The sequence below is a fragment of the Punica granatum genome, chromosome 4 (genome assembly GCF_007655135.1).
Source record: "Punica granatum isolate Tunisia-2019 chromosome 4, ASM765513v2, whole genome shotgun sequence".
In the NCBI taxonomy this organism is placed as follows: Eukaryota; Viridiplantae; Streptophyta; class Magnoliopsida; order Myrtales; family Lythraceae; genus Punica; species Punica granatum.
In genome coordinates, this window is record NC_045130.1 from 6,000,105 (window position 1) to 6,017,547 (window position 17,443).

At 40.6% G+C, this 17,443-nt stretch overlaps 3 protein-coding genes across 8 annotated transcripts; 2 read left to right on the forward strand and 1 right to left on the reverse strand.

Moving 5' to 3' along the window:
- Positions 1–1,495: 1,495 nt before the first annotated feature.
- LOC116202306 (WAT1-related protein At1g25270-like) lies at positions 1,496–8,754 on the forward strand. 6 transcript variants are annotated; one of them, XM_031533826.1, is made up of 11 exons: positions 1,496–1,768; positions 1,879–2,125; positions 2,592–2,989; positions 3,175–3,237; positions 4,292–4,408; positions 5,081–5,345; positions 5,462–5,620; positions 5,719–5,870; positions 6,476–6,718; positions 7,493–7,529; positions 8,140–8,259. In XM_031533826.1, the coding sequence occupies exons 3-10, from the start codon at positions 2,781–2,783 to the stop codon at positions 7,509–7,511; spliced, it is 1,227 nt and encodes a 408-aa protein (XP_031389686.1). In that variant the 5' UTR covers positions 1,496–1,768; positions 1,879–2,125; positions 2,592–2,780; the 3' UTR covers positions 7,512–7,529; positions 8,140–8,259. The 6 variants fall into 6 exon arrangements, with proteins under 6 accessions (XP_031389686.1, XP_031389685.1, XP_031389682.1 ...); XM_031533825.1 differs by lacking the exons at positions 7,493–7,529; positions 8,140–8,259 and adding an exon at positions 8,414–8,754; XM_031533822.1 differs by lacking the exons at positions 7,493–7,529; positions 8,140–8,259 and having other exon boundaries at positions 1,497–1,768; positions 1,851–2,125; positions 6,476–7,058.
- Positions 8,755–12,730: 3,976 nt separating this feature from the next.
- On the reverse strand, positions 12,731–13,522 carry LOC116202309 (uncharacterized protein C53C9.2-like). Its single transcript, XM_031533831.1, has 2 exons — positions 13,306–13,522; positions 12,731–13,117 (listed from the first exon to the last, which is right to left on the reverse strand). The coding sequence occupies exons 1-2, from the start codon at positions 13,447–13,449 to the stop codon at positions 12,941–12,943; spliced, it is 321 nt and encodes a 106-aa protein (XP_031389691.1). The 5' UTR covers positions 13,450–13,522; the 3' UTR covers positions 12,731–12,940.
- An 835-nt stretch (positions 13,523–14,357) lies between these two features.
- On the forward strand, positions 14,358–16,252 carry LOC116202304 (2-(3-amino-3-carboxypropyl)histidine synthase subunit 1). Its single transcript, XM_031533818.1, has one exon. It carries the CDS (start codon positions 14,608–14,610, stop codon positions 15,931–15,933), a length of 1,326 nt encoding a protein of 441 aa, XP_031389678.1. The 5' UTR covers positions 14,358–14,607; the 3' UTR covers positions 15,934–16,252.
- Positions 16,253–17,443: the final 1,191 nt, after the last annotated feature.

Genomic DNA, 17,443 nt, shown 5'->3' on the forward strand with positions numbered 1-17,443 from the left:
AGGTATCCAATAAAAATACACTTACGAGACCTTGGCTCAAACTTATCATTGGTCCGCATATGGGCATAGCATAATGACCCAAAAACTCGTAAATTCGAGTAATTAGGTGGTTTACCGAAAAGTACCTAATGTGGACTTTTGTTATCAAGTAAATTCGTCGGAGTGATGTTTATCAAATGGACACACTCGCCCCTAGACTTTACTGGTAATGAGGCCTGAAACATGAGTGCTCTAGCAACGTTCAGGATGTGCCGATACTTCCTTTCAACTGGCCCATTCTGCTGTGGTGTATCTGTGCAAGATGTCTGATGCACAATCCCATGTGCAGAGAAGAAACCCCGTAGCTCTCTTGACAAAAACTCCATTCCATTGTCACTCCTCATAATTTTGATTGTGCAGCCAAATTGATTCTTGACTAAATTATAAAAATTAATGATAAATTGACGAGCTTCCGATTTCTCTCGCAATAAATAAACCCACACACCTCGACTAAAATTATCAAGAATAGTCAAGAAGTAATTGGCTCCACAACTAGCCTTTACTCTATATGGTCCCTATAAATCACAGTGTATCAATTGAAATGGATGCTCAGCTTTATTCATACTCCACTGAAATTGTGAGCGCGTTTGTTTCGCCTTAAGGCATACATCACACTCCTTATTACTTCTTGCCCCAAAATTTAAAGCGATACCATTTGACTTTATCAAGCGAGATGGATGACCGAGCCTCTAATGCCATAAGTCTGCGGATTCCTCTACAGCTGCCTGACATTTTTGTGGCGCGATAGTCACTCGCTTCAGATAATAGACCCTTCCTCGAAGTTCACCCATTCCAAGCGTCCTTCTCGAGGTGCGGTTCTGAATAACACACAAATTTGAGTAAAATGTCACGTAACAATTCATCTCCTTTGATAATTGGGCAATTGAAATTAAATTGCAATTGAAAGTTGGCACATTGAGCATGTTATTAATCTCCATCAACCCGACAATTATCACATCTCCCATTTGGGTAGCTTCACCATGCCCCCATTAGGGATATATACCAATGCGCTGCCCTTGATTGGAATGGATCTTGAAAAATATTCTAGACACTCGGTCATATGCCTCGAAGCTCCCGTGTCCAAAATCCATTCATTCTGCAAGACCACATAATTAAAATCATTACCAACTAGTCGGTTCGGATCAATGACATCTTGAGACAACATGGACATCAGGCGTTGAAATTGGTCATCGGGCAGGGCCTTCAAGCGTTCGGCCCGCGAGCTAGTCTCATGTGTTGTCTGGACAACATTCGCATGATTTGGGCCTCGCTGGACTTGGGCTTTGCCTCTCGGCCCATTGCTCTATCTGTTCTGTCCTTGTCCAGGCCCTCTACTTGCGTTTGTTTTGGACTTGGGGTGCCAAGCCGGATACCCACTAAGGGCCCAACAAGTGTTTTTGATGTGGCCCAGCTTGCCACAGTGGCCGCAGACCCTTCCTTCACCGAAACTCTGTAGGTTCTTTGTCCCAGCTCGTCCGCCCTCCGTTTCGTCTCTTGCGAGGAAAGCGGCCGCTTCGAGGACAGCTTCTCACGAGTGTGCTATAGTCTTCTGCCGCTCTACAAGCTTATAGACCTTGTTGAGATTTGGCAACGACTCGATGCTAAGGATCGTGGATCGGATTGTCCTGAAATCCGAAGTCAATCCCATAAGGAACTGATAGCATTTGTCCGTCTCCCTCTGAGCCACGATCGTGGCACTTGCCCCACAACAACATCCGGGATGTCCCAGGTAAAAATTGAGTTCATCCCATAGTAATTTCAATTTGCCATAGTAATCTCGAACGCTCGATCCTTCCTGCTTAAGTAAATAGATTTCCATCTTGATTTGGAAAACCCTAGATTGGTTTCCCTTGGAGAATCTCTCCTTGAGGTCTTCCCATAGGTTCCTGGTGTCCACAACGTAGGCAACCGTGGCTTGAAGACTCCCTTCCATGGTGTTAAATATCCACGTCAAAACGGTGGAATCGCACCTTTCCCACCTCTCTCTGAGTGGGTCATCATCTTCCGGTTTTGCAAGGGTTCCATCGATAAAGGCCAGCTTATTCCTTGCCCGAAGTGCGATTACCATGGCACGCGACCACGTCAGGTAATTATCACCGTTGAGAACACATCCGATGATTTGAGCCCCTGTGCTGTCCGATGAAGTTAGTTGGTATATTGGCGGGACCTTCATGCTCTGTCTTAAGCAGTCCCTTGCCTTTCTGTCCCTAAATGCATTGGTGTCCAGCCTTGGACTCTTCTCTGTGTCACTGACATCAGACATCCTGCAAACAAAGGGATTTCAATTGGTCCAAGAGCGGTACTGTGATACCATGAGAAGTTTGGATCAATCCAATTGATGCTAATTGACTCATTAAATAGGCCATAGCCTTTACATGAAAAGGAAAATAATTAATACCAAATATAGTGCAATATTCCTATTATACATCGATACAATTTTAACTATCCTTAATACTCTTCAAACACCTGCTGTCTGTCTGCCAGCCTCTCTCTCTCTCTCTACACCATTGCATTGATAGCAGCTTATGTAGGCTTTGAATGAACAAACGCAGGTACAGCTAAGAGAGGATCAAAAAGGGAAACAAAATCACAAATCTTCCCATATATAATCCTTCACTGATCTCCAAGTGAACAAATGCAGTTTCTCTTCTTCCTCCCGTCACTCGACTCGTCTTTCCTTCACTCCCCGACTATATACACGCGTCGCCCGGCTCGTCCTCCCGTATCATTGTTCGTTCGGGATGTATATCATGGCGATGCAGAGGTTTTGCAACGCCATGCACGGGATGAAGGCGCCCCTGATAATGGTGGTCGTCCAGACTGCGTTCGCGGGCGTTAACATCCTCTACAAGCTCGTGGCCAATGACGGTATGAGCCTCCACATCGTCGTGGCATACCGCTTCATCTTTGCCACCGTGTTCATGGTCCCCGTAGCCCTCATCTTCGAAAGGTACCACGATAATTCATCAGTGCATCTTGTTTCCATTCCATAGACGGTGGTCTAATAATCTTTCGAATATCAGCTTTCAGTCGGATGGTTTACTTTACGTTATATTATCGATCGAGATATATGTTTTCTCTCCAGCTAGTTGAACGTGATCACGATATGTAATGTTCATTTTTTTTTTTTTGCAGGAAGAACAGGCCGAAGTTAACGTGGAAGGTGCTCGTGCAGGCCTTCTTCTGCGGGCTCTTCGGGTGAGTATATATTTCGATACCAATGCCTGAACCTCCTCGTAGTCGTAGTACTCACGCTAATCGATCGAACTCCCGGAACTCTCCGGGATATTCCAGTTTATGCGAGAGAGCACGCGCATGATCAGAGCGATCGCAATTACGGGAAATAGAATTGTTCCATTACCATAACCGATTCGATTTGAATTTTACTGATTCATTCCCGATATAAATTTATTAGGAAGAAGCAAAACTGCAATTGAACAGTCGGCCGGATCGTCAGGTGAAAAAGAACTGTTTGCCAGCTGTATTACGTCCCTCCTTCTTACTTACCCCCTGCCCGTATTAATTTCGCCCGCGAAATACGGTTGCTTATACGTAGCTACGGTGGACACGTGTCGCCCGGCCCGGCTTTTTAGTTCACCGAATAAATCTTTCTCTCTCTAGAAATATTGATTCTAGAGAGAGAGAGGGAGGGGGGGGGGGAGATGTCCAAATGGCGGTGAAAAAGCTGACATAAAAGACTGCAGACTGCTTTGCCTCTCTTCCCGCTGCAGTGCAATGCTGCTTTTTGGGGATTTTAGCCACGTGGCAAGCCTCACGACACTGTCTGGTGTCGTCCCGGTCAAGATTAACGACACTTGACTCATGCATGCATTGATTGATCGGACCAGGGGCGGAGCAAGCATAATAACGGGGACAATTGCCTCCCTCAACTTTAAATTTTTAAAATTTTATTTTAAAAGTATATTTATTGTAATATTTTTGTCTTTTTACCCCCTTAAATTTTGAATTTTTAAAATTTTATCTCAAAATTATATTTATTATAATATTTTTGTCCTTTCTCGACAAAAATTCTGGCTTCGTCCCTCGATCGGACCATACAAAGTTACAAACAATTCCCAGTAAAATAAGGAAATACGTGCATGTACCTAATAACAAATATATCATATATATATACTTACCAATAATGTATACATATATGTGTATAAGTACATTAGGACTAGTGCTGATTAGATTAAGGTTAATTACAAGTGATGGATGATTGACGGTACGATTGATTTCTTTTGTGTCTCAGGGGATCGATGGGTCAGAATCTATACCTGGAGAGCTTAGCACTGACGTCGGCGACGTATGCTTCAGCCATGGCAAACATTATTCCTGGAATGACATTCATACTGGCCATCTCCTTTGGGTACTTCTCTTCTTTCTTTTTTTTTTATGAAAAGTTCATTTCATTCGTTCATAATTAATAGAGTATATACATAGGCACCACAATACATACATAAGAAACCCCACCAGAAACAAAACACATACAAGACACATAAAACATAATACTGAGAAGTCGGCCAGCCCGTACCAATAACATATCTACACACGGTTAGGACTGTGGGCTGTGGATTCCGAGACATATAAACCGGCGAAGGAAAAGTATTAATGCGGACTATAAACCGCACTTGCCGATGCCGGAACCTCAATCCGAGCTCACTGCTGATGCCTTTTTGGACCTGTTGACAAGCAACGAGCCTAGACTGAATTTATTCAAGCCAAAAACAACAAAACCTCACCCCCCCAAACCGGTAACAACCCGACCATGCACCCCTCAGATCCATCCCTCAGCCCCCGACCACCCACTGACAAGCACCAAGACCTGAGACCTGCACGAGGAGGACACCAGCTCTACCTCTTCATGGACCAGCTCCAAAGTCGTATTACATGCCATTTTTTATAAGTAGTGTGTTTTTATATATGTGACTGCATATATGTAGTATATAACATATATATGTAATTACATATTCACAAACTATATATAACATCATTGTGAGAGAGGAACATTCAAGGATATCTCGGCGTTTTGTTTTCGTAGGTTGGAGAAGTTGAGGCTGGGAACAATGGCAGGGAAGGCTAAGGTGGCGGGCACATTAATGGGGATAGGTGGGGCAATGTTGCTCACCTTCTACAAAGGCGTAGAGATCGTTTTGTGGTCGACAAATGTGAACTTGTTGAAGACAACCGCCACCGCAGGCCATTCTGCGGCTTCGTTGGCCGCACACCAGTCCAGTGATCGAGCCCTTGGCTCCATCTTGGCCGTCTGCAGTTGCCTCTGCTACGCCTTGTGGCTTATCATTCAGGTATAAATTACCTCCTGCACTTACGCAGAAGCGCAACCACGGTGCTCTTTGTCCATAGGTCGGTATTTCGTATTGATTTATTGATTAACAAGAGACTAAAAAGTGCAAGTCTGCAGGCCAAGATGAGTGAGAGTTACCCGGCGCATTACTCGAGCACGACGCTCATGTCCTTCATGGGGTCCATACAGGCAGTGGCCTTCGCCCTCTGCCGGGAGAAGGATTGGACCCAGTGGAAGTTGGGCTGGAACATCCGCCTTCTGGCCGTCTCATATGCTGTAAGAAATGTGATTAAAAAAAAAAAAGTTCATTTCACTTCATGACCAAGAAAGTATTGATATATGATAGATCTCATAATTTAATGTTACCCATACAGGGGATCATTGGGTTTGGAGTGTGCATTACCTTAATTACTTGGTGCGTGCGCATGAGGGGGCCTCTGTTCGTATCGATCTTCAACCCTCTTATGCTCGTGCTCGTGGCCTTAGCAGGTTCCATGGTCCTAGATGAGAAACTGCACCTTGGAAGGTACATATATATACCATGCCTACTTTGTTTTTTTGTTTTTTTTTTTTGCCTTCTTTGTTTTTTTCTTCTTTGGAGGGGGTTGAAAATACTAGTCTTTTACCCATATGATTTATTTAATTTTCAGTTTAAATTGGATTTTCAAAATATTTTTAAGTTTTTGAAATTGTAATTCTGCCATTTCCTTTATTTATAGTAACCTTTTTTACTATTTGTATGAATAAATTAAGGACTATTGGCAATGGCCATAAAAATATGTTTATACACACACACATATATATATATAGATATACATACTCATAGAATATTATAAATATTGAATGTGCTACAATTAGAAAGGAAAAAAAACCTACTTTCTGATTTTTTTAGCAAAAACTTACATTATTTTTGTGATAAAAACGTTTCTTAAAATATAGATTTAGTATGAATTAACTACTTTTCATAAAAACCTACTTGTTAAATCTATTTATATTGAAATATTTTATTTTTTTCTTTGACAAACTATGTTGATCGAATGTATACGTAATATATGTACAAATATCATGCAAGAATTTGGAAATATGAGGTTGAGATTAATATGCTGTTAATGTTATGGCAAATATTGGCAGCGTGTTGGGAGCAGGGCTGATAGTGTGTGGTCTCTACATGGTGCTGTGGGGCAAAGGCAAGGAGATGAAAAGGCTAAACCAATTGATGCCCTCGACTAACTCCAGCGAGTTACCAAATGTTGCTCATGTGATCGAGATCGTTGTCCCATCCCCGAAGATTAGCATCGACCCATCAAAAGATGTAATGTCAATAACACGAGGGTATCAGCAGGAGACGATGCCCAAGAACTGCCCGGAAACAAGGTCACTTCGCAATAACATAGGATCAAAAGGAAGACAATAAAGAAGAAGAAAATAAAAAGTATGTTTGAACCAACATATATTGACTGACTGAAACGAGACTCATCACAAACATTCGATCCTAAGAAATCGACCGTAGCCAATAGCTATTAATAGCTGTAGCAAGCTCACACAAAATTCTGACTTGCCCGAAAACGGGGGCATTTTCTCTCAGAAGTCGGAAAGTTGGTTGGTAGATAGAATCCGGTTCTTTAGTTTGTATTTTTTTTTTCCCTGCTCGTAGAATGTACTGCGAATCGAAAATTTTAGTGAATATATGTGAAATGAAAATACTAGTCTATCACTCATATGATTTATTTAATTTTCAGTTTAAATTGGACTTTCAAAATATTTCTAAGTTTTTGAAATTGTAATTCAACCATTTTCTTTATTCCTAATAACCCTTTCCACTATTTGTATGAATATAAATTAAGAACTATTGGTAATGGCCATAAAAAATATGAATATATCTATCTATATATAAACCAGAAACATTTCATAAGTTCTGGCGGAGGCTATGTTCGTTTTTCATACTATCGAGTTTCTCTTTTATTTTTTTCTAAAAAATGTAAATAAATTAATGTAAATACAAACATTACTTAACCATGAACTAAGTAAGTAAGTAAGTAGTACCAATAATAATAATAATAAATAATATCATAAAATAATGATATAATATAATACAATTGTTCGTATCGATCTTCAACCCTCTTATGCTCGTGCTCGTGGCCTTAGCAGGTTCCATGGTCCTAGATGAGAAACTGCACCTTGGAAGGTACATATATATACTATGCCTTCTCTTTTTTTTTTCTTTTTTTTTTTTTGCCTTCTTTGTTTTTTCCTTCTTTGGAGGGGTTGAAAATACTAGTCTTTTACCCATATGATTTATTTAATTTTCAGTTTAAATTGGACTTTCAAAATATTTCTAAGTTTTTGAAATTGTAATTGGACCATTTTCTTTATTTATAGTAACCTTTTTTACTATTTGCATGAATAAATTAAGGACTATTGTCAATGGCCATAAAAATATGTAAATATGTATATACATATATATATATATAGGTATACATACTCATAGAATATTATAAATATTGAATGTGCTACAATTAGATAGGAAAAAAAAGCCTACTTTCTGATTTTTTTTAGCAAAAACTTACATTATTTTTGTGATAAAAACGTTTCTTAAAATATAGATTTAGTATGAATTAACTACTTTTCATAAAAACCTACTTGTTAAATCTATTTATATTGAAATATTTTATTTTTTTCTTTGACAAACTATGTTGATCGAATGTATACGTAATATATGTACAAATACCATGCAAGAATTTGGAAATATGAGGTTGAGATTAATTTGCTGTTAATGTTATGGCAAATATTGGCAGCGTGTTGGGAGCAGGGCTGATAGTGTGTGGTCTCTACATGGTGCTGTGGGGCAAAGGCAAGGAGATGAAAAGGCTAAACCAATTGATGCCCTCGACTAACTCCAGCGAGTTACCAAATGTTGCTCATGTGATCGAGATCTTCGTCCCATCCCCGAAGATTAGCATCGACCCATCAAAAGATGATATCAACATTAGTGGCTGCCCTTCTGACATTAATGTCAATAACACGAGGGTATCAACAGGAGACGATGCCCAAGAACTGCCCGGAAGCAAGGTCACTTCGCAATAACATAGGATCAAAAGGAAGACAATAAAGAAGAAGAAAATAAAAAGTATGTTTGAACCAACATATATTGACTGACTCAAACGAGACTCACAAACATTCGATCCTAAAAAATCGACCGTAGCCAATAGCTATTAATAGCTATAGCAAGCTCACACAAAATTCTGACTTGCCCGAAAACGGGGGCATTTTCTCTCAGAAGTCGGAAAGTTGGTTGGTAGATAGAATCCGGTTCTTTAGTTTGTATTTTTTTTTTCCCTGCTTGTAGAATGTACTGCGAATCGAAAATTTTAGTGAATATATGTGAAATGAAAATACTAGTCTTTCACTCATATGGTTTATTTAATTTTCAGTTTAAATTGGACTTTCAAAATATTTTTAAGTTTATGAAATTGTAATTCAACCATTTTCTTTATTCCTAATAACCCTTTCCACTATTTGTGTGAATATAAATTAAGAACTATTGGTAATGGCCATAAAAAATATGAATATATCTATCTATATATATATATATAAACCAGAAATATTTCGTAAGTTCTGACGGAGACTACGTTCGTTTTTCATACTATCGAATTTCTCTTTTATTTTTTTCTAAAAAATGTAAATAAATTAATGTAAATACAAACATTACTTAACCATGAACTAAGTAAGTAAGTAAGTAATACCAATAATAATAATAATAATAATAATAAATAATGTCATAAAATAATGATATAATATAATACAATTGTTCTTAACTCAATTTATATGCTGATTGATAAAGTATTTAAATGGGGATTGTTGTTTATGAAACTTGAATAAGTATTATGGATAAGATGCATTAATATAATGACATAATAAGGGTCAGTCCAAGATTACATCATGTATTTTAATATGAATTTTTACCTTAAATGGCCCATAGTTTACGCGTTTTATCAAGTTTATTATATACTCTTTTCTTTGTCAGCTATATCCCATAGTTTACATTTTGCTTCAAATTTATCCCGCAGTTATCTTTTACATAAAATGGCCCATAGTTTACGCGCTTTGTCAAATCTATCATATACTATCTTTTTTTCCCTCCTCGTAGAATGTACCGCGAATCGAAAAATTTAGTGAATATATGTGAAATGAAAATACTAGTCTTTCACTCATATGATTTATTTAATTTTCAGTTTAAATTGGACTTTCAAATTATTTCTAAGTTTTTGAAATTGTAATTCAACCATTTTCTTTATTCCTAATAACCCTTTCCACTATTTGTATGAATATAAATTAAGAACTATTGGTAATTGCCATAAAAAAAATATGAATATATCTATCTATATATATATAAACCGAAAACATTTCGTGAGTTCTGACGGAAACTACGTTCGTTTTTCATACTCTCGAATTTCTCTTTTATTTTTTCTAAAAAATGCAAATAAATTAATGTAAATACAAACATTACTTAACCATGAAGTAAGTAAGTAAGTAAGTAAGTAGTACTAATAATAATAATAAATAAATAATGTCATAAAATAATGATATAATATAATACAAATTGTTCTTAACTCAATTTATATGCCGATTGATAAAGTATTTAAATGAGGATTGTTGCTTATGAAACTTGAATAAGTATTATGGATAAGATGCATCAATATAATAGTATAATAAGGGTCGGTTCAAGATTACATCAGGTATTTTTAATAAGGATATTGAATTATTAAAATTTTCAAATGCTTTATAATGATTGTAATAAATTGAAGTAGAATTTAATTATGAAACAAGTAATATATATTTTCCAACATATATATATAGTGCATGATTTTACTTATTAGTTTCTTCGTGCATTGCACGGGCAACTGTACTACTACACGCACGTAAATATGTGTTTTCATATAATACTATAAAAATTGAACGTGGCTACTTTCTTTTTTTTTTTAAGCAAAAACTTATATCAAGGACCGGGAAAATTTTCCACAATTTTGTTATAAAAATGTTTCTTAAAAAGTAGATTCAGTATGGATTAACTATTCATAAAAACCTACTTGTTATTAAATCTATGTATATTGAAATATATTTTTTTCTTTGACAAACCACGTTGATCCAACGTATGCGTAATATATGTGCAACTGCAAATGTCACACAAGAATTTGGAAATATGAGGTTGATTAATTTGCTGCTAATGTTTATGGCAAATACCGGTAGCGTATTGGGAGCAGGGCTGATAGCGTGTGGTCTCTACATTGTGCTGTGGGGCAAAGATGAAAAAGATGAAAAGGCTAAACCAACTGATGCCCTCGACTAACTCCGGCGAGTTACCCTGATACCGCTCATGCGATCGAGAACGTCAGCCCAATCCCGAAGATTAGCAGCGACCTATCAAAAGATGATATCGACATTAATGGCCGGCCTTCTGACATAAATGCCAATAACACGTGGGTATCGACATGAGACGATGGCCAAGAACTACCCAAAAACTAGGTCACTTCGTGATAATAGAGGATCAAAAGGAAGACAATAAAGAAGAAGAAAATTAAAACGATGTTTGAACCAACACACACACACACATATATATATATTGATTGACTCAAACAAGACGTGTTACTCATCACAAACTTTCGATCCAAAGAAATCGACCGTAGCTAGAATCCGTTCTCTAGTTTTTATTTTTGTCGCTCAGAATTCTACGAAGATTTCAATTAGAGGTGGACTTGATTCATATAAATTAGAAAAACCGAAAATTTTCCTATTTTGGGAACTTGTTCAGAGAATTTATTAATCAAAAAAGGGAAAAATAAGATGAAAAAATTAGTTTAGAGAGTCAATATGAATTAATTCAAGTGATCTTACATTTATTTTTCTTAAGTAATATTTCGAATTTGAGTACTATGAATGAAAAAAATTAATGCTAAAAGAGTTGTATCTCTTAATAAACAGACTCGACCCGTTGAAATTCTAAATGCCAACGTACAAAAGAAAATTATCTTAGGAGAAACTATCAAAAAAAATTTCTTTTTAAAAAAAGAATTAGCTTAGGGGAAAGAATCTTGGTCTTTTTTCAAAGAAGGCGGCCCACATCCGTTAGATTTGCCAAAGTCAAAGTCAAAGAAATGATAATGGCGGAACCTCTCGCCACAGCCGTCCAAAGTGGGGCTTTACTGCCTCGGCTTCTATAAATAATGAGTGAGTGAGTGATTGAAGGCATAAACTACACTTCTATAGCACAGCTAAGGTAAAAGCAAAGGAAGGAGAGAGGACAAGGAAAGAAGAACAACAGCCATGGAGATCAACAAGAAGATGATACTGGCAGCTGCTCTGCTCCTCTGCCTCGTCTCGTCTCAGATCGAGACGGCGGTGCCATCCGCCGCTGATTGCTACGACGCCTGCACCACCGCCTGCGTCCAAAGCAACAGTATGTGCCCGTATATGATTATAGATATCACATATCTGCTGACTGCTGCTCTCTTTCGTGTCTATGTGCAATCGATTTATTCGTCCTGGACCGGCTTAAATTCTTCTTGATCCTTTCTGTGCAGCGAGACTTATGCAGCGGTGCGAGCGCAAATGCCAGATCAAGTGTGGTCCTGCTGGTAATTAATTAGCTTCGAGCTGAGGACTAGACTTGATTTGTGCCTTTCAGGGTCTAGTCGATCCAGGATTGCGATACTAAATCGGCTCTTGTTTGTTTTCAGGCTCTCGAGTATCGGGGAAAAATCTCGGCTGACCCGATTCCCGGAACGCGGTATGGGGACAATTCTATTTTCCTGTTCAGCTATTCTCCTAGAACCGTATCGAGTGTCTGTCGTCGTTCTGTTTCTCAGTCAGTCTTGCAATAAGTGTTCAATGAGAATTAACATACAGAGGTGTACGTTTCCTGATTGTGATTGAGTTTTGCCTACGCTTACTATAAAGGTTGCTTGATTTTTGAATGATCAGCTGATAGCTAGGTCGATCGGACCGGGTAAGAAAACGACCGTAATAAGCATTAGAAATTGCTTGATATCAAGGTCTCGGATCTCGATTCCTGTGACTCGGTCATATGTAGTCCCTTTTCGATCCCAAAAATGATATCCATTCGCCTTCCATCCTAACATTGGCTCGGGATTTGATCCCAGATCTGCCTATTCCCATGATTTTCGGAGAATGTTTCATCAGCCAAGCTTTTAGCAGCCGTGGCTCGTAATGCACAGCATCTGATCTTTGATTTTGTATTCCTCGAGTGGATCGTTTGTGGACATTCTCGATTTGGTAACTATCCATCTTAGTTATTTGAAAGTTCCAACTACATGAGATGCCATGGGAAGGAAATAGGTGGATTCGAGTTATGGAAATAAGTCTAATTGCTTACAAAACTGGAATAGTCTTATTCGAATCGGCGTGCGCGTATTACTGCAGTTGGACAGGAAAAAGAAAAGGGGGTAAACTTACTGGTTCTGTTCTGGATTGAGAGAAAATGGATGTGATTAGAGACAATCTTTGAAGAACAGAAAAAAGAATGAAATGTATCTCAGAAGTGTATCATTCTATTCGAGTCACGGTCGGCACGTTCTGGAATTACTGCGAGGATTTCTCCTCCTCTTTAACAGCGGCGGGCTTCTCAGCCTCCTCTGCATTCGAGGGTGCCTTCTCGTTCTCCTCCTTTGCGGCAGCTGATTCTGAGACTTGCTCCTCCTTTTTCTCTTCCTCCTCTTCCTTTTTCTCTTCCTCCTTCGACTCTTCTTTCACTGCAGCCTGCGAGGAAGGACACTAAAGTTATTCGAGCAATAACCATACCGGCGTAACTGGAGCTTTGTTATGATAACGGATAACAGAATAGTCCTTTGTTTAGTCGCCTTTTCTTGGACATGTGAACTCTGAAATGTAAGCTTTGAATCAGACAATAGTGGTAATTTAGACATAAGTTCCTACAGAATAGATACCTCATCGGTGCTGGCGACTGCCTTCTCCTCGGTTTTGACCTGCTCGGGCTCGGTTGGAGCAACGGCAGCCTCGGTTTCCTCCTTGGCAGGCTCAGGGGCCTTGGCGTGCTTCGGGTCAATAGGAATGCTAGCACAAGCCCCCATTCTGTGATCCTTTTGGAAGATTCGAGCTGCTATATGTTTTTCTCTCTTTCGCTCTGTAAGAACGAAAGTCGAACTCGATCGGATTGCTATGGATTTGCAAGGGCAACCTCGGTTTATATAGTTTTGGGACATGGCCTTAAAATTTGTGGTCCGGAAAGATTTCAGGCAGGACAGCCCTGCACCAGTGAAGCTTCTCCAAATTTACCATTGCCAAGTTAAGGCATCCAACAGAATTACAACAGGGATCATACTATTTGCAGGCAATCCTAGCTGTGATTCTTCCATGAACCAAGGAGCTCGGTGGTGCTAATTTCCGAGCGAGGATCTCGATCAAGATGATCGCCTACGCTCATGATTCATAAGCAACGTAACACGACATTTCACGTTGTGATTCCCAAACATTTGACTACTGTGGCAAGATTTCCTCATGTACTATCATGGACTTCTGCCATCACATTTCGGTCCAATGAATATCAGATCCTCGCAGTTTCACGGACCAATTTTAACAAGTCGACATATCTGTCACGTACTGCTTTTAGTTGACATTTTACATTGTGATTCCCGAACATTTCACTACTGTGGCAAGATTTCCTCGTATACTATCATTCACTCCCACCATCACGTCTTGGTTCGTGAATATCGTATCCCCGCGGTTAATGGTCCAATTTTGACAAGTTTGACATGTCGTCACGTAACGTTTTCCCACCTCCCCAATAACGAAAGAATACGAAGGCCTTTTTTCCCAGTTCCAAGGGAAAATTTGAAGATTCATCGGACAACCAACTTCTTGGACCGTACTGGGCCTCCTAGGGGGCGAAGTAATGGGCCGAGCTCGGGCATGGACACTGTTATGGGTTGTCGCCAGTCTCCACCTAGATACTAGTACTGTTTTTCATGCAACCATAACGAATGTCGTATTAATTCAATTCGAGTTAAGTCGATAAATTCATAATAGTTTTGCTCCAAAATCCTATTTCTGATGATTCTTCAAAAATAAAAACTCCGAAATCTAAACTTGTGGACTTATTTAAAGGGACGGGCGCCCAACCAACTAAGCTGATGGGAAGGTCTACTACCGGTTCAGGCTGAAGGAGCTTTTGCCGCCGCCACCGTGACAGTTGCCCTAGCTAGAGCATCTACGTCCCACCCTACAACAGCATGACCCAGACCCAGCAAGATCTCGCCGCCGGGGAGGCGGTGGTGAGGCCGAGGCCGAGGCCCGCACCGAAGCGGTTCGTCAAGAGCCAGATCCCGGACTCCGTCCTCAACGACCCGGCGCTGAAAGCCGCCATCTCCGTCCTCCCGAGCAACTACAACCTCGAGGTCCACAAGTGCGTCTGGCGCATCCGATCCTCCAAAGCGAAGCGCGTGGCCCTTCAGCTCCCGGAGGGCCTCCTCATGTACTCCCTCGTCCTCTCAGATATCTTCACGGCCTTTGGCGGGGCCTCCCACTGCTTCGTCCTCGGGGACGTCACCTACGGCGCCTGCTGCGTCGACGACCTTGCTGCCTCCGCCCTCGGGGCTGACCTTCTCATCCACTACGGCCATAGCTGCCTCGTCCCCGTGGACACCACCACCGTCCCCTGCCTCTACGTCTTCGTCGATATCCTCATCGACGTCAATCTCCTTGTCAGCACCCTGAAGCTGAACTTGCTTCAGGATTACTCCAACATCGTCCTTGCAGGCACCATTCAGTTTGCCACTGCGATTCGTTCTGCCAAGCCTGAGCTCGAGAAGCTCGGATTCAATGTCTTGATCCCACAGGCAAAGCCACTTTCTGCAGGAGAAGTCCTCGGGTGCACGGCTCCAAGGATTCCTGTCGACTATGCATCGGATGATCGGACAGTCTCAGTGTTTGTTGCCGATGGGCGGTTCCACTTGGAGGCCTTCATGATAGCAAACCCGGGGATTAGGACCTTCCGCTACGACCCCTATATCGGGAAGCTGTTGCTCGAGGAGTATGACCAAAAGGGTATGCGAGAATCTCGTAAAAATGCGATCTTGAAGGTGAAGGACCAGGCGAAGAGCTGGGGTATTGTGTTGGGCACACTTGGGAGACAGGGGAATCCTAGGATTCTTCAGAGGCTAGAGAAGGTGATGAGGGAGAAGGGTTTCGTGTACACTGTTGTACTAATGTCCGAGATAAGTCCTGGGAGGATAGCCTTGTTCGAGGACTCTGTCGATGCTTGGGTGCAGATAGCCTGCCCCAGGCTTTCTATTGACTGGGGGGATGCTTTCCATAAGCCCTTGCTTACACCCTTTGAAGCCGAGGTGGCTCTCGGGTTAATCCTGGGATGGTGGGAGAGAAGTGAAAGGACAAATGCCTGTTGTGGAGATTCATGCTCTGGGTGCGGGAGCAATCGGGATCGCAGGGTTGAGGATTATCCAATGGATTATTATGCTCAGGATGGTGGTGAATGGAACTCTTCCTACGCGAAGAAGCCGTCCCGCCCCTTACACCGAAATCCCGCCTCCACCTGTTGATAAGTCCTGATGGCTCGCTACCGGAGGAACACCAAATTTTGTATGAACCAATTAGTTTTGGTGCACTCGGAGTTGTATTATCCTTCAATCAACCTTTTTCATAGCCACATAGTTAGATTTAAATTACCTTGCGAGCTTCAGGCTAGAGATATCATTGTTGATAAGTTAACTGCTCATACTTCCTGTAGAAAAATATCCACCATGCTAGATAAGGATATTACTCCTTCCATGTTATACAGAATCCAAATTGTTAACTCAGTTTCCTTGTACAATTGAAAGATTTAAGTTTTTTATTAGATCAGCTTGGAGTTTCCCCGAAGTTGAGAATGCGTCTTAATTTTCCCGAAATGTCTTGCCTACGAATGTCTCAGCTTTTTCAGTGACTCCCTCCCTACAAACAGGAAATCCTATGTTGCATCGACTGGTTCGACTTGATAAGAGGTTTGTTTAATACGTTTGCTGCTTGATTCACGAAATCTCTGGCTGCACTTGAGTAGTCTTCATTGCAGATGAAGTAGAATCAATGGATTAGGCAGTCTCGATATTAATCTTACGTATCTTTCACATCTTGAAGTTGCCTGGTCATCACTTTCCACTCGAACTGAGAAGATGCATTTAGCATAGAAACATTATGTGCTGGAGAGAAACCGATCAGCATATGTACAGTAGAGGGTGTGGAAATGTGTTCACATAGAGCTGGAATACTATTAAATTAGGTATATACATATCATGGTTCGATGTGCAGAGGAGTCGACTGTGTCTTAAAACGAGGCAAATGAAAGAGAGAAAGCTAACTGCTCTGTTGTTTTATGGTGGTTGATGCTGTTGAAGGCGTGATGCCATGAACAGATTCATTTTCTGCTAGGAATGACCGTTTTCGAGATGGTCTAGATAATAATGGCAGCTTTGAGGCTCAGAAGCTAGATGAAGATGGAATATTAACCGATGGGGCCATACTCAGCCCAAAAAAAAAAAACTGGGCCACTAGTGATGGTTTTTCGATGGAGAAGTGGCTGCAATGGAGGTTCCAGTTTGCCATGCTGGTAGGCAATTGTGAAAAAGAACCTGACGACCATGATCCTTAACCAGATCACCCGTCTCATAATGGACGCTCATCGTAGAGCATTTGTCCATCTACTCTTGGTCAGTGTTGCCTGGATCAATCAATAGCACTAGCATCGGTGCTATGCCTTACGAGGAAGATAAGATGGACAAGACCGGGGCGGAAGAACCTGCCCAAACTATCACGCAATGACACGACCTAGGCTTTTGAGGCGGAGGGGTGACATAGTGAACATGCCTCGCTCAATAAACACAGATCAGAGCACTGCTAAGGAACAAGTGGTTAGGTCCTCAAGCAGGATGGCCCTCAATGTTGATGCAAATGCTTGTCCCGAGTTCGGCAAAGCCAAGTTCATTAATCTCACCTTAAGGATTCAAATTCATATGGCAATAGCAAAATCATTTGTTATGATTAATCTTTTCATTTCATGCATGAAGTTTAATCGTT